Below are 24,518 nucleotides of genomic sequence, written 5' to 3'. Positions count from 1 at the left end.
ATAGCCCTGTAACACTGGATTTTGTTGTTGAAGCTGCCCTGGGGCCTTCTGACAAAAGCGGTGGGGGTTGGGGTGGGTTAGGGGGAAGCAGGGGGTGCTCTGGAATGAAGCGGCTAACTGTCACGGGGCCTGCTGGAGGGACAGGAAGGGCACTGTATCATGGCACTGCTTTCGGTTGTCACTAGAGGCCTTAGGTCCATGGGCGCGAAGCCCTAGCCCTGTGCAGTCCCCAAGCAGACTAGGAACAGTGCCCACACTCGGCTTGGGAGAGAAGTGGAAATCCCAGCGCCACAGACTTGTTCCGGGTGAGGCTCAGGGCACCTAGGCCTCCTGAGGGACTTGCCAGATTCCTGCTCCTTGCACTGGGACCCGTGCCAAGGGATGGAAGGCGAGGCTCTGGTGGGGGCAACCCAGGCACAGCAGAAGCACAGACAGCCGCTCCAGGGCAAGCTGAACAGGGCAGAGCTGGGGACGCAGGCGCTGGAACTCAGGCACGGGCCCGAATTCTCTGCTGCTAGATGGCTGCACACAAGGAGCGCAGCCAGCGCCGGGGCTCAGGGCACCGCTGAGGCCAAAGGGGTGGGGCTGCCCCAACCAAAGCAGACCACCACTGGCAGTCAAGGAGATGCTGGGAAACAGTCCTCCCCCTCCCCAGGGCAACGCAGCGGGAGGCAAGGGTCAGAATCCCGGCACCACGAGGCCCCCAGACAAAGCCAGGCGTGGCTCAGGAGCACCAAGAGCAGCACCACCTACCCTCCATACCTGTACACGATCCGCTCCCTCTGCAGGTCCTCCAGGCCGCAGCACAGCTCCGCCGCGTAGAACACGGCGCGCTCCTCCTCAAAGCCGGGCTTGCCCAGGTTGTGGATGTGGAACTTGAGGTCACCTCCGTTCATGATGGTCAGCACCAGGCACAAGAAGGCTTTGGTCTCATACGTGTAGGCTAAACTGACCTAGGGAACAGGAGCGCAGCGACTGGGCAGACGCCTGCTCCCCACCGCCGGCCGTGCCGCATGCCGACACAAGACAGGGCTTTGGCGGGTGTGTTTGGGGTGTGACCGTGGTGCCACGCCACAGCTGCATGCCAGGCAGTGACCTGACCTCGAGACTGTCGCTCTGGCTTTGGAAGTCACGTAGCTTGACTATAGGAGAGAGGAGGCAGGAGGAAGGGCCTCAGTTGGGGTTCTGGGACCCTGTCTCCCTTCCACAACCCAGAGGAATATTACTATTGACTATTTTTTTTTGTTTTGGTTTGGTTTTATATTTTGTCAGTGTATTTTTTTAATATCCTGGCCATGTTTAGGGTTTAGTCCTAGCTCTGCACTAAGGGGTCACTTCTGGCTATGCTAGGGAGACCCCTTGGGGTGCAGAGGACCAAACCAGGGTTAGCCATGTTCAAATTAATATAAACTGTGAGTGAGTAGGAATTATAACGTAACAGCTTATCAACATTTAAATATATTGGTAATTGATATTTAGTTAAGAAAAATCTGCCTCCAGGTGGGAGCAATAGTACAGTGTTGAGTAGGGCACTTGCCTTGCACGAAGCTGATATAGGTTCAATATCTGGCATCCCATATGCTCCCCTTAGCACTGCCAGATCGGTGACCCCAAAACCAAAATAAAAAAGGAGAATCATACAAAGAGAAATGCCTGTGTACTGATGCTCAAAACAATAAAATGAAAGAATTTCCTGAAGCACACACACAAAAAAAAAACCCCATAAAATCCAGACCACAGAGTTGTTTCAGGTAGATACAAAGTAGGTCTCATGCAACTCTCTGATGCCCCTTTGTCTTCCCCACTTACTAACACTGCCTGCCCACATCCGGCTCTGGCCAGGCCACTCTCCGGTGCCTTCCTGGCCCAGCAGAGACGGCCAAGGAGATCCATGCCGTGACATCGCATCGGGCAACAGACTGGCCTGCCACCCCCTGCCAGGGCTCAGAGTGGACAGGGCTGCAGCTGACTGAAGCTGTGCAGGACAGCAGAGGTGTGAACAGAAGGGGAGGGAGGTACTTACCACAAACCTGCTGTGCACCTTTTCTAGAAGCCTCTTCTCATTCAGAGCCATGGCTTCCCTATTCTTTTGCTTGATTCTCTTTTTCTCTAGTTTTTTACAGGCGTACAGCTTCCCGGTAGCCCTCACTTGGCAGGCACAAACCTAGTTGAGAGAGAAAGGGCGTAGAGGCCTAGACCCAACTACCCAGCCAGCCCGGGGGAGCCCAGGGGCAGGCAGGAGTGGGGCTTCAGGTGGGGGTGGGGTGCAGGTGGGGATAGGGGGCGCAGGTGGGGGTGGGGGTGCAGGTGGGATGGGGGTGCAGGTGGGGGTGGGGGTGCAGGTAGAGTGGGGGTGCAGGGGGGAGTAGGGGTACAGGTAGGAGTGGGGGTGCAGGTGGGAGTGGAGGTGCAGGTGGGGGTGGGGGTACAGGTGGGATGGGGGTGCAGGTGGGGGTGGGGGTGCAGGTAGAGTGGGGGTGCAGGGGGGAGTAGGGGTACAGGTAGGAGTGGGGGTGCAGGTGGGAGTGGAGGTGCAGGCGGGGGTGGGGGGCGCAGGTGGGGGTGGGGGTGCAGGTGGAGTGGGGGTGCAGGGGGAGTAGGGGTACAGGTAGGAGTGGGGGTGCAGGTGGGAGTGGAGGTGCAGGTGGGAGTGGAGGTGCAGGTGGGAGTGGAGGTGGGGGTGGAGGTGCAGGTGGGGGTGGGGGTACAGGCGGGGTGGGGGTACAGGCGGGAGTGGGGATGTAAGTGGGAGTGGGGGTACAGATGGGGGGGTGCAGGCAGAAGTGGGCATGCTGGTGGGGGTGGGGGTGCAGGTGGGAGGGGGACAGGCAGGGGTGGGGGCACAGGCAGGAGTGCGGCTCTGCCCCATTCTGCACACACAGCACAGGCATTTTCCCCGGGACCGAGTCTGTGTGTTTAGTGAGAACCAGAGCTAAAGCCTCTTGTAGCTCACCACATTGACTGGGGGTTGGGGAGGACACACCCAGTGGTACTCAGGGATTACTCTGCACTCAGGGCTGGGGGCCCATATGGGGTGCCGGGGACTGAACCTGGGTCAGCCACGTGCAAGGCAAGTGCTGTTCCAGCTGTCCTATTGCTTGGGAACTTCATTAATTATTATTTTTTTTAATTTTAACAATTAGAAGTTGGAGAGATAGTCCAGCGGGGAAGGCCTTGCCTTGCTTGCGGCTGACCCAGGTTTAATTCCAGCATCCCATACGGACCCCCAGCTCCCCAGGAGTGATTTCTGAGTGCAAAGCCAGGAGTAAGCTGCTGGGTGTGGCCCAAAAACCAAATAAGTAAGTAAATTAAAAATATACAGATACAGATGCCAGAGACATACAAAGGGCTGGAGAACCTGAGGCAGGCAGGAGGCCTGGGTTCGATCCCTGCCACACAGCCCTAAGCACCTCTGGGAACGACTCCTGTGCACAATCAGGAGTGTGTCCCCAAAGTAATAGCACAGAAATATACGAACATGTAATCTATGACTTTCCATAATTTTATTCTTAGATCTTAAGAGTAGTAAATACACTATAACTTACACTGAAAAAGCATCTTTCTAAAAGTACTGTAACTATTTTGGATTGTTTTCAAACCATATCTGGCAGTACTCAGGGGCTACTCCCAGCTCAGTGCTCACAGTTCTCCCAGTGCTGGTTGGGGGGAGTCCATGTGGTACCAGGGATGGACAGGCCTCCACATGAACTTAGCCCACTGAACTCTGCCCCAGCCCCTACAAAGACATTTTACATACAGAAAAGCGGGGCAATATGGGGCTGGAGTGATAGCACAGCGGGTAGGGCATTTGCCTTGCACGCGGCCGACCCGGGTTCGATTCCCAGCATCCCATATGGTCCCCTGAGCACCGCCAGGGGTGATTCCTGAGTGCATGAGCCAGGAGTGACTCCTGTGCATTGCTGGGTGTGACCTAAAAAAAAAAGAAGCGGGGCAATAGCATGAGTCCCAGGCCCCAGTGCCTGCATCACCAGAACAGGCTCCTCCCACCCACCCACCCCCAGGGTAACTTTTAAGAGTAAAGAGAAGTGCCAGCCCCTCCGCTGGGAGGGTCCCTGGTGGCAGAACACAGGCTCCCTAACACCTCTGTGTGTGGCCCCTATCAAATTAAATTTTAATTGAAGAAAAAAGCAGAGATGACAGCTCTTACCCCTCACTGAAAGAAGTTTAAAGGTAAAGTACATGACTGTGGGAAATGCCCTCAGCACCGATGAATGCAGTGAACAACTCCCCAAAGGGCGCAGGGCTTGGAGGCCACAGCGCCCAAGTCCGCTTCATACATGCCCCTCCCTGAGCTGGCTTGCAGGGAAATCTGCGCTGACAGAATCCAAACCGAGACTGACGTAGGCACCAGAGCGTCTTTCAGTCAGACTGACAATGACATTTACTTCCTCCTCTTTGGCTCTTAAGATGCCTCTTCCCGGAGCGATAGCACAGTGGGTCGGGCGTTTGCCTTGCATGCGGCCGACCTGGGTTCGATCCCCGGCATCCCATATGGTTCCCCGAGCACCACCAGGAGTGATTCCTGATCGCAGAGCCAGGAACAACCCCTGAGCATTGCCAGGTTGCCAGGTGTGTCCCAAAAAGCAAAAAAAAAAAAAAAAAATGCTTCTTCCCTTAGCGGCCCACCCAAGTGGACGCTCGCCCGCTGCCCCATGGGACCCTCACTTCCCCAGTGGCGCTGGCACACCCGGGCCATGTGCGGTGCTGTCAGTGCTGTGCCAATCCCTGGGCTGCTGATGCTGTGCTTGGGCCCGTGGGTGGCCACTGTGAATCCAAGCATCCCCAGTGGTCTCTGGCCCAGAACTCATGACTACTGATCACCAGTCTGACTGCTTGCCCAGAATCTCCCACTTCTTACTGATGGCCTGTTGGACTGTTGGCGCAGAATCATCTCTTACTGAGGAACCCTTCACTTGGAAACAGGTGACGTGAAGTAGTCTGTAAGCTGGAGAACACATTGAGTCCATCACAGCTAAACACTGCTGCCTTCATGTCACTCACATGTGGCATGTTCTGTCAACACAAGACCCTCGTCTTGGCGCCTTCCACCTCTGTCCTGTAACAGAGCCTGGCCCAGAAAGGTAGAAGAGTGGACCAGAAGGAGACTTACTGTCCTGCTCTAGTATAAGTGTCCAGGAGCAATTTTTCAGTAGTGAAGGTGGGCAGAAGAGTGAGAATTTGGTTGTTGTGGTTTTGGGACCACACCCTGTGGCGCTCAAGGCTCACTCCTGGGGGTTCACAGGAACCTCAAGAGGTCCCAGGGATCAAACCTGGGTCAATTATATGCAAAGCAAGCACCTCACTATCACTCCGGTCCCAAATACATACATACGTTGTTTGTGGGTCACACTCAGTGGTGCTCAGGGGTTATTCCTGGCTCATGCTCAGAGATCATGCCTGGCAGGGCTCAGTATGTGGGCATATGGTGCCAGGAATAAAACTCAGATCAGCCACAGGCACAGCAAGTACCTTACCTGCTGTAATATCTCTCTGGCCTGTGCAGAAATATTCTTTTTTTTTTTTTTTTTTTTTTTGCTTTTTGGGTCACACCCAGCAATGCTCAGGGGTTACTCCTGGCTCTGCACTCAGGAATTGCTCCTGGCAGTGCTTGGGGGACCATATGGGATGCCGGGGATCGAACCCGGGTCGGCCGCGTGCAAGGCAAATGCCCTACCCGCTGCGTGCAGAAATATTCTAAAGAACCCCAGAATGTGCTGATGTGGCCAATTCTCCTGAAGCAGTGGCTGAGGGGATCAAGTTCTCACAGCGTCAGGTGCTGCTGCAGGTGAGGTGGTGAGACCTCCCTCACAGCACAAGGCCCCGGGGGTTAATCACCTGTCATGGAGTGCTCTCGGCCTTGGCTTCTGGGGAACCTAGTCCAGCATGGCTAGATCCCATGGGCAGTGTTGCTCGCTTCTGACTTAACATGCTCTCGTGTCCCCGAGGCTTTGTGACCTCTGAGGCTCAAAAATCCTTGAATTGCCCCATTAGCCCAGAGAGCCCAGGAAGTCGTTTCTGCCTCTTCAGATGCCCTGCAGCCACCGGAGTCTCTGCAGGAGCACCGCCATGTCAGAGAGCCTCGCGGCAAGCGCAGGCAGCCTCCGCTCCTTCCAGAGGCCGTGGGCCCACCCAACAGACTCTCACTGAGGCCGCATGTTCAGTATTATGTTCTGGGCAACATGAACTCTGAGACTCATCTGAACTCAGGGAAACCAGGTACAAGAAGCCCCACAACAAGGACACAGAACAATCTCTCAGTCAGCACAACCCGCCCACAAAGACCTGCTGCACCATCAGGCAAGGGGAACTGCCTTCTTTGAGCAGTCTGAAGTGAAAGGTGACATCACAAACGCAAGGGCTTTTTCGTACCGTTTGTTGCATCTTACTTTCACTATGGGTTTCAATTAAGGAAATGTAGTCCCCAGTGCCACCTTTCAGAAACCACCATGACCTGGAGATGTACTGCTCGTCAATCCTGGACATTACTTACCTCTCCAAAACCACCTTTTCCTAGAATCCTGTAATATCGAAACGTTTTCTTTGTTACTGGGCGCCTAGTTGAAAAGAAAAGAAAAATAGGTCTTAGCTCTCGCATCACACCAGTTTGCTTTGTTGCTCATGTTCTTGGTGCTTAGGACTTACTCCTGGCTCAGTGAGAAGGGATTAGTCCTGATGGGGCGGGCACAGAGCCCGGGTCGGCCATGTGCGTGTATGGCAGGTGCCCTCCCTGCTGTTCTCTCTCCAGCCATCTCAGGGGTTTTCTAACAGCCTCCGGGAGCAGGAGCTCCTCTGAGCAGCAGGCGGGTTAGCATCACTAAAGGCAGGCCTGCCGACTCTGAAAGATCTCTGCATTCTTCACAGCTTCTGTGCAGGAACTCATAAAGTTGTTGGGGGAAAGAATGACTTATTTCCTGTAAGCTTTCCTTGAGAAAAGGAATTCAGTATCTCAAGGGAACATGTGAACTGGAATTCATCAGCCAACATTAGCTAGAATACAAGGTCAGTGGCAGCTAATATGTCGGAGAGTATGTCCTGCGCTAAAGCTGATCCATTTCTCAGGTGATCCTAGGGATCTAGTAGGGAAGGTCTGCAATTATCTCCACTGCACACATCAGGGTCCAACACTGGCGGAGGCCAAGCAGCAGGCCACGGTGAACATGGTGTGCTGTGTCTGGGATACACGCTGCTTCCCAGCTCGGCACAGCAGGGCTCCCTGATGGAAAGAGGGCAGAATCACTCACACCAGGAGGATCACAGCCAACTCCCAGCTCACAGCACTGTTTTGATAAATAGAAAAGTATTTCCATACTATTCTGCCTTAAGAAAAGTTACTAATTTGGGGCTGGAACAATAATAGTACAGTGGGTAGGGCGTTTGCCTTGCACATGTCCGACCGGGTTCAATCTCCGGCATCCCATATGGTCCTCCGAGCACTGCCAGGAGTAATTCCAGAGTTCAGAGCCAGAAGTAACCCCTGAGCATTGCTGGGTGTGACCCAAAAAGAAAAAAAGCTATTAGTTTGAACTTCAAATACAACATACCTTTCTAGCCATTTCCACTGTAAAAATCGATAAAAATAGGCACTTTCTTGGTATTCTTTAAATGGTTCTCCACTTAAATAGTTATGGACAGATCTAGAAAAATATTTTTATGCAATTAAATATACTTGTTTCACTGCAATATGAAAAGAATCATACCCAATACATTAACAAGCACTGAGAATATATGATTCAATCCACACACTGAGCCTTGGACACTGGATAGTGACATTCTAGAACTTTAATGCTTTCATTGAAAACATAAAAGCAGGACTTCAACAGAAATTCTATCATTTAACCACCCTTTTTATGTATATAAAAAGTTCAGAGGTTTTATTTATGTATACGGACAATCAGGAAAAAAAGTGACTTGATAAAAACTCTATGCCAGTAGAAAGATAACTGCTCACATTCACTCCCAGTGTGTGTGTATGCACACACGGGCATATGTTTTAGAAGAGAATGAATCTTGTAACTAGGACTAGAGTGAATATCTGAATGTAAGAGCCCTTCAGGTGAAAATAAGGAACCACCATTTTAATATTGGGATCAGGCACCCAATTATGCCAGAAATTTGTTTCATTTTGAGGCCATACCTGGTGATGCTCAGGGGTTACTCCTGGCTCTGCACTTAGGAATTACTCCTGGCCCTGCTTGTGAGACCACATGGGATGCTGGGGATTGAACCTAGACAGGCTGTGTGCAAGGCAAGTGCCCTGCCTGCTGTACTCTCTCCAGCCCCCTATGCTACAAATTTCTTGTTTGTTTTTGGGCCACAGCCAAGGGTGCTCAGGGATGACTCCTGACTCTTTGTTTAGGGACCACTCTGCTGGTGCTTGAGGGACCACATAGGGTGACAGAGATAGAACCCAGGTCTGCTGATACCAGTAGGCATTTGCCCTACTTGTAATATCACTCCAGCCCCACGACAAGTTTCTTGCCAAAGCCTCATGTGCTTGGCCTTGTCTCCTGAGTTTTCCACATCATTTTATGGTAGAAGTAATGAAATTCTTTCTTGGAGAACAGATGCGGGAGGGAAAGCTCCTGTTCGCAGGTGAGGAGTTGGGCACCATGTGGAGGAAAGGATCCCCTGGCCTTCTGGCTGGGGCCACTGCAAGTGTCAGTTTCCTCCCTTGGCCTCGCTGGTGCTGTCCCCAGGAGAGTGTGAGTGGGGACTCCAGGCACAGCATTCCACCGGGCGGCAGAGCTCTGAGGAGACCTCGTTCTGACGCTGCACTTCACTTTGTAGAAGGTTTTCTGGATCGCGTCCTAACTGGGAGCTTGGCTGCTGGGAGAGGAAAGTGATTCTCGACTGTGCTGCAGCTCAGTGGGTGCTGAGACCTCCAGGGGTGTTCGACAGTGACCTGTGAACCTTCTGAACCCACCAAAAACCTGGTGCTCTCTCTCTCTCTCTCTCTCTCTCTCACACACACACACACACACACACACACACACACACCCTCCCCAACCCAGTATGGTGCCACAGAGACTGTCAGGGTCCCTTGTCAAGCAAGTCTCCCCACTTCATTCCCTCTGCACCTCCCCAGCCCTGTGCTGTGGCCAGGCCACTGCTTCTGGGTTGCTCCCCTGGGCCCTCCCCACCTCTGAGCCCAGAAAGAGTACTGCATGTTCTCAGGGGAGCCTGAACTAAAGGCCTGCATTCCAGGCTCCCTCGGCACTGGGGGGTACTGTGACGACTCCTGGGTGGGCATGTGGGCTAAATACTGGCAGCCTGGCCTTTTGGACCCGGCTGTGGAAGGAGCATGATGGAGGGGCCCGAGGGAGCGCCCTCGGACTCCAAGCAGCCCACTGAACTAATTCCGGCATGGGACCAGAGACCCCACGGCGTGCTGAAGCTGTGGGACCCGGGCATCCCCCAATTCTTTTAACCTGTCTCTCTCTCAACTCCTCCCTCCTGAGCACAGCGCAGGGGCCGCGGCTTTCCTGAGCGCAAAACGGAGACGCCGATCCAGCCAAAACAGGACGTGAGCGCGCTTGCGGGAGTCCCCAGGGGGCGGGGGCGGCGACCCCCGCCCACCGCAGTTAGATACTTAAACCCACCTCCCCCACGTGTGCTTCCTTTTGGACCCGGCTGTGGAAGGAGCATGATGGAGGGGCCCGAGGGAGCGCCCTCGGACTCCAAGCAGCCCACTGAACTAATTCCGGCATGGGACCAGAGACCCCACGGCGTGCTGAAGCTGTGGGACCCGGGCATCCCCCAATTCTTTTAACCTGTCTCTCTCTCAACTCCTCCCTCCTGAGCACAGCGCAGGGGCCGCGGTTTTCCTGAGCGCAAAACGGAGACGCCGAGCCTCTCTCTAGGTTTCTCCATCTTATGAGCACCATAAAAGGGTAAAAGTTTGTAGTGATGTTATTTCTGGTTGTACTTTCCCTGGACTTTATACAGAAACCCAAAACCGCCGCGGCCGCGCGACTTAATGTCATCTTAGTATGAGCAATATGTAATGGTTCCTTTCTAATGGGGCGGACTTTTGTGGGAGATCCTAATAGTAAGTCTGTTGCTGAAATATTGAAGGCAATCAAAGTGGTAGCCATCTCACTAGACTGAACTAAGCTATATCCCCACGCCGGCTGAGAAGAAATTTTCTTCTTTCTCGGGAAGAAACGCGGTGTGTCATCAACTACAGTGTGATGTCCATTAAGCAAACAGACCTGGTGGCGTGGGAATGGGATATAAGGGGAAAAATTATGTACAAGGAACAGCAGGACGCTGGTGGAATCTCGAGCCGGAGCCGATACCAGCGCAAGACCTTCGGTTCCAGAGACTGCTTGCAGATACTCTACAAGTCTATCAACTAAGCCAGAGCCCCACGCCTGCTGATGACGGGAAATAACCATCCTTTTCGGTTTTTTTTTCCCTTGTCAGGCAGCGTGGCGATTACTAAAACAGGCGTGAACTCGGTGGCGTGGGGCAAGGGGGAAAAAGAAAAACTATGTAACAAACAGCGGGACTTAATATCTCTATATTCTTAGCAATGGAGAACTATCAAATGCCTCCTTGGCAATAGGACTGCTTTTCTTTTTTGGGGGAAACCCCAACAACGGTAGTGAGTTGTGTGTTGAAACATGGAATGTAATCGAAATAAGGCGTAAACAAAGTGAAACATCATGTGCAAGGGTTGGGACTGGGGAGGTGGGAGGGGGCGGCAGGTATACTGGGGGGGTTGGTGATGGAAGATGGGCACTGGTGAAGTGAAGGGTGTTTGAGAACTGTATAACCGACATAATCCTGAGAACTATATAACCCTCCACATGGTGATTCAATAAAATAAAAAAAAAAAAATACTGGCAGCCTGCTGGCCTCCCCAAATTGGGGGCACAACACAACCCCCCACCCCAGCTTGCTGCACCTCCTGAGCTCTCCTCTATCACTGCCATGAACTCAGCTCTACTCTCCTCACATGTCCCAGCCCCCGGGATGCCCCATCTCTGTCCAGCCACTGGGGCGGTGAGAGACAGTGCCCAAAGGCCCAGCAGCCTGGCACCGGGTCACTCAAGTCCTTGGCGTACTGTGGTCTGAGGCGGACAGCAGGGCCAGGAGGCCGAGGCTGCAGTTCTGTGGTCACACGTTGTAGGTGCTGCCAAGTAGATGTTCTCTGGGAGAACTGATGGCATGAAGACTGGAAACTTCCATCAGGGTTCCCACGGGTTTTGCCCTCCTCTCTAACTGTACCGAAATGCAGAAACTACCAGAGCTGAAAGCTGTCTCTAGAGAACAGATGCAGACCTCATGACCCAGTGCTGGTGGGCACGGACCCACGTGCGAAAAGTCTCTTAGCAAACATCATTCATACAAGAAGGTTTGAAAGCGTCCAGAAGTCAATGTAAGTGGTATCCTCCTAAGACAAGGAGAGGACTCAGAGACAGGCACGGAGAGGACATGTGAGGACCAGAGCAGCGGTGTCAATAGAGAGCAGGAAGGACTCGTGGGTCCCAGAGAGCAGAACACTTGGATACTGTGACCACAGACTGTGCTGTCCAGGACGGGTGGGGATTAAGCCCACTCTGTGCTCCACCAGTGGCCTTCAGAGCACACTCTCCCAGGCTGGACAGGAACAGTCGTCTCTGAGTCCATGGAGGATACTCCCTCAGACCACCTCAGAAACCATCCTCCTCCCTGTGTCCAGAAAGAAGTCAAGTCAGCTAAAGCACTCCAGGACAGAATGTGCCTGTCCAGAAAGCAAAGATGTAGAGGAAAGGCATCGGCAGCAAGTGTGACCTCCACAGAAAACCAGTTCTGGGACTCTCCTCACCCCCAACACGGCGTTCCAGAGGCTGAGTGGAGAGGGCTGGAGTGGACAAAGCCACGTGGGGCCCTGATGTGCGAGATCTCACCTAACACTTGAGCTTTCTGCTTTTCGCTTGGTGGGCTCTGAGGGAAAGCCGTCCCCAGCACGAAAGCTCCCCCCCCCACCCAAAGCCCCTCCTCAGGTGTAGCCCAGGAATGGCGCACAGGGCTGGTCCCAAGCTACTCACCTCACACACTCCTCAAAGACTTCTCTGGAAGGGTTCTCCTTTAGCTTCAATCGACATGTCGACACCACAGGCTGAGGGATTTCTGGTAAAAGAGCTTCTGGTATCTTAACACAGCCAAATATACAGCAATTAGTGATTTCAGGATTTGCCAATTACAAACAGACTTAAGAATTACTATGAACAACTACAGGGCAGGGAAGACGGGCTCAAAGCCCTGCCTCCAGCCCCACCCCAGCCTCATCTTCCTGAGTCCAATATCCTATCTGGTTTTCAGGCCCCACACCCCCAAACGGACCGGAGAACAAGCAGCCGAGAGACACAGGGACGGTGTGCACCCACAGCCGAGCCACCCGCAGGCCCACAGCCAAGGAGGACAGGGCAGACACTGCCAGGTGCCCCTACTGCAGTGCCCAGGGACACTGAAGCCAGGGGCAGGAAGGAGCTGGACGGGTCACTCTCTGACAAAGGAGATGGCAGTGAGTAAGAGAGGTCAACAAGATGGGAGCTGACGTTAAAAACCATGGAGCTGGTGTGACAGAACAGCAGGCAGGGTGTTTTCCTTGCACACCGCCAACCGGGGTTCAATCCCCAGCACCCATGTGGTCCCCCAAGCACCGCCGCTAGGAGTGATTCCTGAGCAGAGAGCCAGGAGTAACCCTGAGCACAAAACTGAGCAGCTGATTTGTGGTTCTCAGGCCCTGCATATGCTCTCTGAGCTGCATCTGTCTGTGTCAGCTCTAAACCCTACCACCTGGCCTAGCTTCTTTCCTGGTTCTAGTAGCTTCTTTTGTGTCTGTGTGGGGGGCACCTTAGAGACTGTCTAGACAGGAGTGCTACTGAAATCCTAACCTCCAAGGTGACATCATCAGGACAACGAGGATGGAGAGCCAAGAACAGGGTTAGTGCTTTACAAAGAGGCTCCGGGTCCTCACCTCTTGCGCCCTGTGAGAGCACAGGAAGAAGAGGCTTCCCAGAGACCACTCTGCCCCAGTCTGAACTACCACCTTCAGAACTGTGCCAATAAATGTCTCTCATGTACAAGTTATCCCATCTGGGACATTTTCTTCCAGTGTCATGCCTGAGCAGGAAGATCACATCATCTGTAAACAGGGCATTTCATCACTTCCTTTTCTTTTTTTCTTTTTTTTTTTTTTACAGTTTTATTTATTGATTTATTTATTTATAAATTTTTAAATGAAACACCGTGAAACAGAATTACAGACTTACACACTTTTGTGATTACCTTTCAGTCATACAGTGGTTGAGTACCCATTCCTCCACCAATGCCCATTCTCCACCACCAATGTTCCCAGTATCCCTCCCTCCTCTGTGGATAGTTTTATTCCCTTTTTCCCACCCATCAGCCTCACATTTAGTCATCACTTCCTTTTCAAATCTGACACTTTTCATCTTCTTTTCTTGCCCCCTGTGCTGATGAGAACTTTCAGTACAAACTCAAATACAGATGAGAAGAGCAAAGCGAGAGCTCAGGACTCTGAGCACATGCTCTGCAGCAGAAACCCTAGGTTCAATCCCCAGGGGGGCATGGTCCCCTGAGCACAGAACAAGGAGTATCCCACAAGCATCACTGGGTATGGTCTCAAAAAAATCAACCAAAAAGTAGCATAGTGTTGGCTGTGAGCGGTCATATTTGTCCCTTGTCTGGTTGAGCAATTTTTTTCCATTCCACTCCCTGGCAGGGCATGGGGAACTATAGGATAACATGGGGTTTGTCCTTTTAGCCTTGCCTTAGGGAACTTAGTTTACCTTAGAGCAATGGCCTTTCTGTATGGACACAGGAAGACAGTTAATAATATGCTTTGTAACTTGGGAGCTGATTGACTGCGATAATATATTTTTTTTGGGTCACACCCAGCGATGCACAGGGGTCACTCCTGGCTCATGCACTCAGGAATCACCCCTGGCGGTGCTCAGGGGACCATATGGGATGCTGGGATTCGAACCTGGGTCGGCCGCGTGCAAGGCAAACGCCCTACCCGCTGTGCTATCACTCCAGCCCCTGACTGCGATAATATTTACTCCTGGGCATCTGCTTTCTCAACTCAGTTGCCTTTAGTTCCTAACACCCCAAAAGCAGGGTCCTGATGAGGGACGGAATGGACCCAGGGCAAGTTGTAAGCTACCCTGGCATTGAAATAGGCCAGGTCAAAGCACCACAATACTCAACTATAAGTTGAGAGCATGGTCATAGACAAATGCTGTCATGATCCAAAAGTAACGACGAGACTAGGACCCTGCTGGCGTTAGGAAGACTAACCTGGCCTGAAGACAGTGGTCTGGAATATATAGTGAATGTCCTCAGGAAGAACCAAACTTTAAGTCTGATATATCTCTTACTGTGCTCATACAGAATGACAATGCTAGAAATATTAAAAGTAAATTTACTATAACTATTTAAGCAGATTACTAGCTCACACCCTGACACAACCTTGTTTGAACCCCACCCTTGAGTGGATCTCCTTAGATGGGATTTTCTTAGATGAGATTTTGTTAATCTCCTCAAGAAATGGTTTTACGCTTCTTTGTTGATTTGTTAATGTTAAACCCACCTTTGTGCTACTGCCCTATGTAATTTGCTATAAAAACTAAGACAGTGGGGGCACTGAGGAGACATAAGAAGAAGACAGGGGAGACAGAAGAAGACAGGGGAGACAGAAGAAGAAGACAGAAGAGACAGAGAAGGAGACACACGAGAGGATACAGGAGAAGAACAGAAAAGAGCCAGATCCACAGATCTAGAGAGAGATCCAGAGCCGGGAGAGAAGCAGAGAGAATGAAATAAACTGATCAAGCAACCAGTTTGGCCTTCTTCCTTCCGTTGCCTGCCCTTGACCAACAGCCACACACAGAGGTTCCAGAGCACCAAGAGCCCGAGAGTGCACACACCCGTTGGCATGCTTTAGTTTTTTACAGGGGACCATATGTAGCACCAGGATCAACTCAAGGTTGGCTGCATGCAGAGCAATCGCTATACTATCTCTCCAGCCCCCCAGGAAGAAAATCTTATGCTCAGTCTAACAGAGACAAATACAATTGTTCACCACTATACTCTGTTTAAGAAAACAGAAACTTTCACATCCTTTGGCCCAACTTTCTAAGAGACTTAATTGTTAATTTCCTTACAGAACAAAAAGAAAATGCATAAGAGGATATTCTGGAGAAATGAAAAGATTTCAACAGAATTATATCTTATCCAACAAAGAAAATCTGACCCTACCCTCTAATCATTTAAGGGAGTTTTCCTTTTTTTTTTTTTTTAACATTTTTGCTATGTAAGAAAACATACCTTTTTATCAAAGAAATTATCTAAGACGAGGAGTCCGTAGTCTCTTTGGCTGTCATCAGCAGTCACTTCATAATCTGCCTGATTGTAGCAATGGGTGAAAAGACAGTGTCAGCTTTCTTTTTAGTTTTTGCTTTTGTTTTTGAGCCATACCCAGAAATGTTCAGGGGTTATTCCTGGCTCTTCAGGCAAGGATTACTCCTTGGTGCTCAGGGGACCACATGAGATGCTGGATCAATCCCGGGTCACCCGCATGTAAGGCAAGCTGCTGCCCACTGTCCTAGTGCTCTGGCCCCTGGCATTAGCTCTACTGAGTAGGTTATACTTCCTCACTGACATGACCAGGCCTCAGATTCTTCCACTACTGGGGCTGACCTGGTGCCCCACGAGGGCCATGAGCAAGGCAAGAGCCTTAACCCCTTACTATCTCCCTGGTCCCTCATCTTAATTTTTCATCTTCAACATCACAGCAATTGGGTGGCAACAGCTAGGTGACTGGATTACCACTGCGTCCAGGAATTCAATGCAGCTCTTCAGGCCAACCTTGGATTCACAGAACTGCCGGAAGAGAAGGCGTCCTATCGGCTGCTTTTCACAAAGACTGTAATAATCCTTTTCTGGGTGAAGATAGAGAAAAAGCAAACAAATCTTTGGTTAAAATGCAGGGACTAGGGGCTGGAGCAATAGCACAGCGAGTAGGGCATTTGCCTCGCATGCAGCTGACCCAGGTTCGATTCCAAGCATCCCGTATGGTCCCCTGAACACTGCCAGGGGTAATTCCTGAGCGGAGAGCCAGGAGTAACCCCTGTTCATTGCCAGGTGTGACCCCCCTCCCAAAAAAAATCAAAAAAAGATGCAGGAACTAGGGGCTGGAGAAATAGTACAGCAGATAGGGCGTTTGCCTTGCACACGCGGCTGACCTGGGTTCAATTCCCAGCATCCCATATGGTCCTCCAAGCACCGCCAAGAGTAATTCCTGAGTGCAAAATGAGGAGTAGCCCCTGAGCATTGCCATGTATGACCCAAAAAGCCAAAAATAAAATGCAGGGGCTGGAGCGAGTACAGGGTTGAGGTGCTGGCCTTGCAAACATCTGCCTCTGGTTCCAGTCCCAGCGTCGCATGTAGTTCCCCCTTGAACACCACCAGGAGTGATCCCTGGGCACAGACCCAGGAATATCCCTTCAGCACCACAGGAAATGGCCCTGAACTCCCAAATAAGTTCTCAGCCATGAACTTTCTGGTCTCCACTTCCTAAGCATTTCTTGAAGATGCCAGAGCAAGCCCTCAGAACCACACCACTGACAGCTCTTGCTGGACAATAGCCAAAAACTCCCACGGAGGCTTCCTACCCACCCATAATCATCCAGAAGAATTAAACAGGTCCCGACCAAACACACACCCAAGTCGACTATGCCTGGACCCACGCTGGCATGGGAGAGAGAAAATGTACAACCTTAGAGATCACCAGTAAGTCAGGGGAACCCTGGTTAGGACTTTCACAGACACCCCAAAAGCACAAGCAACAGCCACAAAAAAAGAGAGAAAAAACAAAAACCAACCAAAGATGAGCAACTGTTTATTAAAAAACACGTTTGTCAACAGACACCATAAAGAAAAAGGGAGGAGGGCCTGACAGAGGTTCCCCAGGCTGAGTGCAGCTACATGAATGCAGGATGTGGGGTTCCATGCCTAGCGCCCCTCAGTCCTCTAGCACCAATAGGAGCCATGTCCCAACACAAAGTTGGGTGTGTTTGTGTTGGGACATGGCAGTTCCTGAGCACTGAGCAAAAACGCCTCTAGATTGGTGGGTGGAAGGTAAAAGGGGGCACTGGTAGATGGAAGTGGACACTGCTAAAAGAATCAGTGTTGAAACACTGTCTGCTTCAAACACAGACATGAAGAATGTTGTAATTTCATAGTGACTAAAGGAAAAAGAAAAATGAAGTCACTATGTGAAAGGGTTGGAGAGAGCACATCAGCTTAGGTGTTTGCCTTGCATACAACCAAACCAGGGTCAATCCTTGGGACAACATATGGTTCCCCCAGCACCACCAGGAATGACTCCTGGGCACTGCCAAATGTTGCTCAAACCATACCCTCCACAAAAAAAAAAAAAAAAAAAAAAAAAAAAAAAAAAAAAAAAAACAAACCAAAACACTGAAACCAAAAGTATTAGCACTGAAGAAAAATGGATTGGGGAGGAGGTGTTTTGGGCCACACTCTGCAGTACTCAGGGGTCACTCCTGTCTCTGCACTCAGGGATCATTCCTGGTGGAGCTTAGGGGATTATATGCAGATCGAACCCTAAATTGGCCATGTACAAGGGAAACATCTTACTAGCTGTACTATCCCTCTGGCCCCTGGGTTTTTGTTTTAGGGTCACACTCAACTACACTTAGAGCTTACTTTCTCCTGGCAGTGCTGGGTGGGGGAATGGGATGTTATGCCAGGAATGAGGACAGCTGCATGTAAGACAAAAGCCATAAATAGATGATTGGTTTATTGATTTATAGGTTTTTGGGCCACACCAAGATATACTTAGGGCTCACTCCTGACTCTTTGCTCAGGGATCACTCCTAGCAGTGCTTAGGGGACCCTATGGGGTCACGGAATGCAACTCAGGTCAGCCATGTACAAGGCAAACACCTACCCACTGTACTATCTCTCAAGGGAACACTGGCTATCATTTTCATTTTCCTTCCATTTTTCTCTGCTTGTGAGCTAGAATTTCTGGTAACTCAGACAAGGATTAGTCAGAGTATTTTTTGTTGGGCAGGTAAACTATGTCAGGTAAACTATGTTGGGCTATGGTGGAACATTCCAGAATCTATAGCCCAGGATTGCCTTTTTAAAATAATCTTAGAGCAGGGCTAGAGAGATAGCACTAGTGGAGTTGATATTGGCTCAGTACCCATCACATAAGGTTTCGTCACACACCTCCCAGAATCACTCTTGAGCACAGAATGCAGAATAGCTCCTGGGTGTGGCCCAGTCCCCAGCCTGATTAAAATATAGAAAAAAATACTCTTAGCCAAGAATTCTGGGTTCAATCCCCAGTACACCGTGGTGCTTAAAGTACTGCCAGGGCATTTCTGAGCACAGTGCTAGGAGTAGCTTCATGCACTGCCAGGTAAGGCCAAGAAACCAAGCAGAAGAACATAACAAAAAATACAATTCTGACTGCGCTACTGGCTTCCTGGTGCTTCCTAGGCTCCCACTAGCACCTGGAACTAATGCTCCACCTCTGGATTCTAGAATGTTCCACCATACCCCAACACAGTTTAACTAATCCTAGCCTGAGTTACTAGTAATTCAACCCCTTATGCAGAAAATGGTAACAAATGTTCCTTTCAGAGAAGAAACTGTTGGGTTATAGGGAAGGAACTTCCTTCAGAGGGAGACTGCTGGTTTACAGACAAAAACTTCCCTTCAGTGAGGGGGGATTGCCGGGTTACAGAAGAAATTTCCTACAGAAGGTGACTGCTGGGTTACTGGGCAAGAACTTCTCTTCAGGGAGGGAACTACAGGGTTACAGGGAGGGAACTTCCCCTCCAGTAGGGGACTTCTGGGTTACAGGGAAAAAACATTCCTTCAGTGGGTGCCTGGTGGCTGCCAGGGAAGGAAGTTTCAATCTGCCAACTCTTCCGTTATGTGTGGACAATGAAATTACCACTTTAAATTTTTTTGGTGGCTCTTAGGGCCAGAGAGAGTTTTTTGGTGGCACTTTTGGTCTAAAGACAGCAAGTAGGGTGCCTGCCTCGAATGCAGCTGACCCAGGTTTGAATCCCTAAAGCCTGTATGTTCCCTGAGCCCTGCCAGGAGGGATCCCTGAGCACAGAGCCAGGGGTAAGTCCTGAGCATAGTCATGTGTGGCCCCCAAATCAAAATCAATAAACCAACAATTTGTGTTTTTGGACAGTATCCATCAGTGCTTCAGGGCCACTCCTAACTTGGTTCTTGGGGTCACTGCTGGCGGTTTTCAGGGACTCTAGGTCGCTGGGCAAGACCATACCCGGATTTCCTGCATGCAAAGCCTGTGCTCCCTTCTGCTTAATCCTGTTTCCAATCTCTGAAAAAGTCTTAATGAAAATGAAAGAGTAAATTGCTATATACATTCTAACTGCAGATGAAAAAATGCAGTTATTTTTCCTGGGAAAAACACAAGCCCAATCTACTATACAATTTGGAAACACATCTGGAAATTGAAACAAGCAAGGACTCTCCAAATGGTCAGGCTGGCACCTCAGCCATCCACTCACCAATGGAATGTCTCAGCTCAAGGCACTGTGACACAGGGGGTAGCTTCAGCATCTCCTTCCACTTCTTACTACGACCAGTTTTCCTGCCAAATGCTCCTAAATTTAAGAAGAGAGGAGGAGAGGCACTTGACTTGTCAGAAATAGTTCTATCAGATCCAGTAGCTTATGGGTGTGCAAATCCCACTAAGGGACCTACCAGAAACAACCACAATTATTAACCCACTGTGATCATTTCAATCCACTTAGAAATGTGTGTCTGTAGCCATAAAAATAATTTAACTGTTCTGGAACCAGATTCCTTGGGGGTCTAGACCACACCCAGCAGTTCTTGGAGGCTATTCCTAGCTCTATGCTTGGGGTCACTCCCAGTGATGTCCAGGGACCTTGCAGTGTTGGGATCAAACCAGGCTTAGCTGCATTTAAGACAAGCACCTTAACCACTACGCTATCTGCCTAACCCTTATTGTTGTTTGTTTTGTTTGGGGGCCACACCCAGAGATGCTCAGGAGTTACTCCTGACTCTGCATTCAGGAATCATCCTGGCAGTGCTGGGGGAACCATATAAGATGCCAGAGATCGAACCCAGGTTGGCTGTGTATAAGGAAAGTGCCCTTTTTTCTGTATCCTCTCTCTAGCTCCAAGTTGTTGTTGTTGTTGTTTTTTCTCTTTGGGTCACACCCGGCAATGCACAGGGGTTACTCCTGGCTCTGCACTCAGGAATTACTCCTGGCGGTGCTCGGGGGACCATATGGGATGCTGGGAATCGAACCCAGGTCGGCCGCTTGCAAGACGAACGCCCTACCCGCTGTACTATCGCTCCAGCCCCTCTCTAGCTCCAAGTATTAAGGGTTTAATTCTTTTTTTTAAGTTCTTTGTCTCTTGGGGCTAGAGCGATAGTAAAAAAAAGCAAAAAAAAAGTTTTTGTCTCTTTTAGATGAGTCATTTATCACATGTACCTTTTGCAAACTTATAGTCTCCCTGTCTGTGACTTATTTTATCATCTTTTATAGTATCTATAAAAATGTATTTAAACATTTTAGTTTAGTGACATGGTTACAATCAATGATTTTAGTTCTGACAATGTTATTGCATCACCACCAAAATGCCCAAACACCTCTACCATTGAAAAAACTTAAAATTATACTTTAGGTTACATGTTTGCACTAGCATTGACATTCCTGGTTTTGGTATACAGTCAACTCACTTCACCACCACCAAAAAGCCCAAGTCCCTCTACCATTGCCCTGTGTTACTTCCAGTACATCTCATTGTCTCCCTCCCACCCCCACCCCCAAGCTGGTATTCTTCATTCCACAATTCAGCACTCAGGGCTCACTATCAATGAGTATTTTCTATAACCTTGATTTGTTTCTCTATATACTGCAGATGAACACCATCACTCCATACTTGCCTGTTTTTCTCTTGTTTACTTCACTCAACATGAATTATCCTATCTGCATCCAAGGTTCCAAAAACTGCATTTCATCATTTTTTTTAGTGCCTGCCTGCACATCCTACCATTGTGTGTATATATATACACGTGTATTATAATATATATGATTATATATTATATGTAAAATATATACCACAATTTTCTTTTTTTTTCTTTTTGGGCCACACCCGATGATGCTCAGGGGTTACTCCTGGCTTTACACTCAGGAATTAGTCCTGGTGGTGCTCAGGGGACCATGTGGGATACTGGGAATCAAACCCGGGTCGGCCACGTGCAGGGCAAACACCCTACCCACTGTACTATCAATCCAACCCCATCACAATTTTTTTTGGGGGGTCACACCCGGCGATGCACAGGGATTACTCCTGACTCTGCACTCAGGAATTACCCCTGGCGGTGCTCAGGGGACCATATGGGATGCTGGGAAACGAACCTGGGTCAGCCGCATGCAAGGCAAACACCCTACCCTCTGTGCTATCGCTCCAGCCCCCCATCACAATTTCTTCATGCCTCCCAAAATAGTATGTATTAAAATCCAAAGTTCCAATCAGTCCCCAAATCATCAGAATACGATCTGCTCTGGAAACAGTGGGCCCGTGGGTAGAGAGCGAGCTCAGGGGGCGGAGTACAGGATCTTCATGCAGGAGGTCACATTCAATCCCAAACTCCTGCCCCATGCCCCCCAAAAGAGATGATCCATATCCACCAGGGCTATGTCCTTGCACAAAAACAGGACAGCAAGGAGAACATCATGTGAAGATGGCAACGGAGATGGGGTAACAGAACTTGGGTCCCTCAGAACATATGAACTGGGCAAGGGGATGGGAAAGGATCACCCAGGGTCACCCCACATGCAGCCTATCACCCCAAACACTCCATGAATGTGCCAGCATTTATTTTTCAAGAGTCACACTGCAAATGTTTCTGTAGAGTGTCACTGCCAGGACTCAGGGCACGCAGGAAGGAGTGAGTGGGTAACTCTGCCCATGCCTGTGCCATGCTGAAGTGCCACATGCACCTGGCTGGTTGCCACTAATGCTAGAAACAAACATCCAAGTATGGGTAGGAAACACAGATGCCCTGCAGATAAACACCAGAGTGCCTGTGAATTTCACAGAAGGAAAAATACAATTCAAATAAAGATGAAAGGACTTAACATTTGCCGGTATCAAGCCATACAACATTCTAAAGTGTCTAGACTGCTGACCCGCTGACCTGGGAACCATCACAACTGTGTAAGCTTTTGGGTCAAGCTCTGTCCAAGGCATCTGCAAGATATGAATGAGCATACACACGATTTAGCCACGGCCCATCCTGTGTGTTGCAGGAACAGGCAATATTCCCAGAAAAGACACAAGTCAAACACAGGGGCGACTCTGCTAGACAGGAAGGGGAATGGTCAGCAGCAGAAAATATTGAGGTGCTCTCTGCAGAAGGGCAAGAGCAACGGGGCCCAGGTCGTACTCAGCTCTGGGACCAACGTAGAGATTAAGGTCAGAGCTGGGCTCACTGGGAGCACAGCAGGCAGACCATGTGCTTCATGATGGATGGCCGGGTTCACTACCCAGCACCACAAGAGCCCCCACGAATACCAAGCCCGGATGAGCCCTGAGTGCCATCATGTGTGATCCTCAAACAGGGATAGCAAACTTGCAATTTTTTTTTTGTTTGTTTTTGGTTTGGGAGCCACACCCAGCAATGCTTAGGGATTACACCTCGGTCCTGTGTGTAATGCAAACACCCTACACACGGTGCTATTGCTCTGGTCAGCAAATTTGTATTTACTTCTTTTAAAAAAAATTTTGGGCTTTTGGGGTTATAGCAGGCAGTGCTTAGGAGGGGTCACACCTGGTGGGCCTATTCCTAGTCCCCTCTGGGGGGGGTGTAGAGTCCCAGAGGGGGGCAGTCTGGTCCCAGGGGTACAAAATCCCAGCAGACAGCCCAGTCCCCCAGACTCTGCACCCCTGGGCCCCAACTGTCATTCTGATGTCTTGGGAGGCAGTCTAGAGTGACCAGAGGAGCAGAGGAGAAGGACTGTGTTCACTTCAGCCTTAGGCTGGCATTCTCCGTGATTCTGCCATCTTGTCACTAAGGAGTGTAAAACCCACCAGCCAACAACACCATAATGTCTGAGTGTCAACTACAGACCAAAAGGTCCTGTGGAAACAACTAAGAAGCACTAATGGGGACGTGATGGAACGTTGTATGACTGAAACCCAATTGTGAACAACTTTGTAATTGTATCTCAGGTGATTCAAGTACACACACGAAGAGGACGACACACTAGTGGGGGCACAAGAAGGGGGGCAGCTGTGTAGGCACTTGCCTCGTGCGCTGGTCCCCAGAGACATATGGCTAGAATTGATCCCTGAACGCAAGGCCAGGAGTAGGTCCTTCCCTGTCCCCTTTCTGTCCTTCAAAGGCCAGCAGCATGGCTCTCTTTCAAGGGGGCGGTTGGAGGCGCCGTGCACCAGGGCCACTCTCCGGGTGTTCAAGGGACCCACGCACGGTTCCAGAAACCGACTCTGCGCCCAGATCCTCTGCAACGCCCTTTGCCCGCCTCGCTGGGGGTCGCCCCCGCCTTTCACTGTGACCCAAGCTTCCCTTGGGTCTGGGGGTGCGGCGCCGGGTGCACGGTGGGGCGGAGGCGTCCTGGCGGCAAAACCAAGTCGCTCCTTCGGTGACCGCCCTGGGCGAGACGGGGTCTCTGGGGTCGGGGTCCCTGGGCCACCGGGGGGCTCGGCGATCAGGGCCCCCAGGCCCGGGGCGCCCGCGCACCCACCTCGGCGCGCTCTCAGCAGCAAGGTGTTGGCCATTATGTTCCGCAGCTCCAGGGAGCGCCGCCGGCGCCGCCGCCTGTGCCGCCGCCTGCCCCGCGGCGGGGAGTCGCGGGGGGCCCGCGAGGAGCGCGGCGGCGGCGGCTCCGGCTCCGGCGGCCGCTTCGGCTCGGGCGGCGGCTCCTCCCGCTCCCGCCGCCGCTCCCGCCCCTTCCGAGGCTTCCGCGGCCACCACCAGGAGAACCATCTCTCCTGCCAGGTCAGGGGCCGCTTCCGCCGCCGCCCGCGGCGCGGCTTCCCCGCCGGCGGCTCCCGCCCGGGTCGCTGAGGGTCTCCGCGCTCAGCGCCAGCGCCAGCACGCCCGGGCTCGGGGCAGCATCGTCCCGCCTCGGGGCTCGGCTCCCGGGCCGCCCCGAGCCTCCGTGGGGCCCCGCCCCGGGGACGGCTCACTGACAGGGTGTCCGCCCCCCGGCGGCCACGGCCACGCCCCGGGCCGCCGCCGCCTCCTCACAGACGGGCAGGCACCCCCCAACGGCTTCCCGGCCACGGAGCCCAAGCTCCGCCCGCGCCGCGCCCCACGGCGGCTGAGGCGGCTGTGGCGCCGCGCGGGGCACCACAGCTCCCGGCGGCCCTCGCGGCACCAGGCTCCCGGGCCGGAAGCTAGACGCC

General features: G+C 51.3%; 1 protein-coding gene across 1 annotated transcript in view; it reads right to left on the bottom strand.

Annotated features, from left to right (window-relative positions):
* Positions 1-24,013, bottom strand: part of GRK4 (G protein-coupled receptor kinase 4) — a 36,506-nt gene extending 12,493 nt beyond the window's left edge. The window contains exons 1-8 of the mRNA XM_055140148.1: positions 23,855-24,013; positions 19,620-19,715; positions 15,865-15,977; positions 15,364-15,441; positions 12,057-12,160; positions 6,512-6,575; positions 2,024-2,164; positions 763-953 (exon numbers count right to left, since the gene is read on the bottom strand). Of these exons, the coding sequence (XP_054996123.1) occupies positions 763-953; positions 2,024-2,164; positions 6,512-6,575; positions 12,057-12,160; positions 15,364-15,441; positions 15,865-15,977; positions 19,620-19,715; positions 23,855-23,888 (821 nt within the window). The 5' untranslated portion in view covers positions 23,889-24,013. The remainder of the gene's footprint in view (positions 1-762; positions 954-2,023; positions 2,165-6,511; positions 6,576-12,056; positions 12,161-15,363; positions 15,442-15,864; positions 15,978-19,619; positions 19,716-23,854) is intronic.
* Positions 24,014-24,518: the final 505 nt, after the last annotated feature.

Source organism: Sorex araneus, chromosome 5, assembly GCF_027595985.1.
Source record: "Sorex araneus isolate mSorAra2 chromosome 5, mSorAra2.pri, whole genome shotgun sequence".
NCBI classification, from domain to species: domain Eukaryota; kingdom Metazoa; phylum Chordata; class Mammalia; order Eulipotyphla; family Soricidae; genus Sorex; species Sorex araneus.
This window is presented reverse-complemented; position numbering and strand designations above follow the sequence as displayed.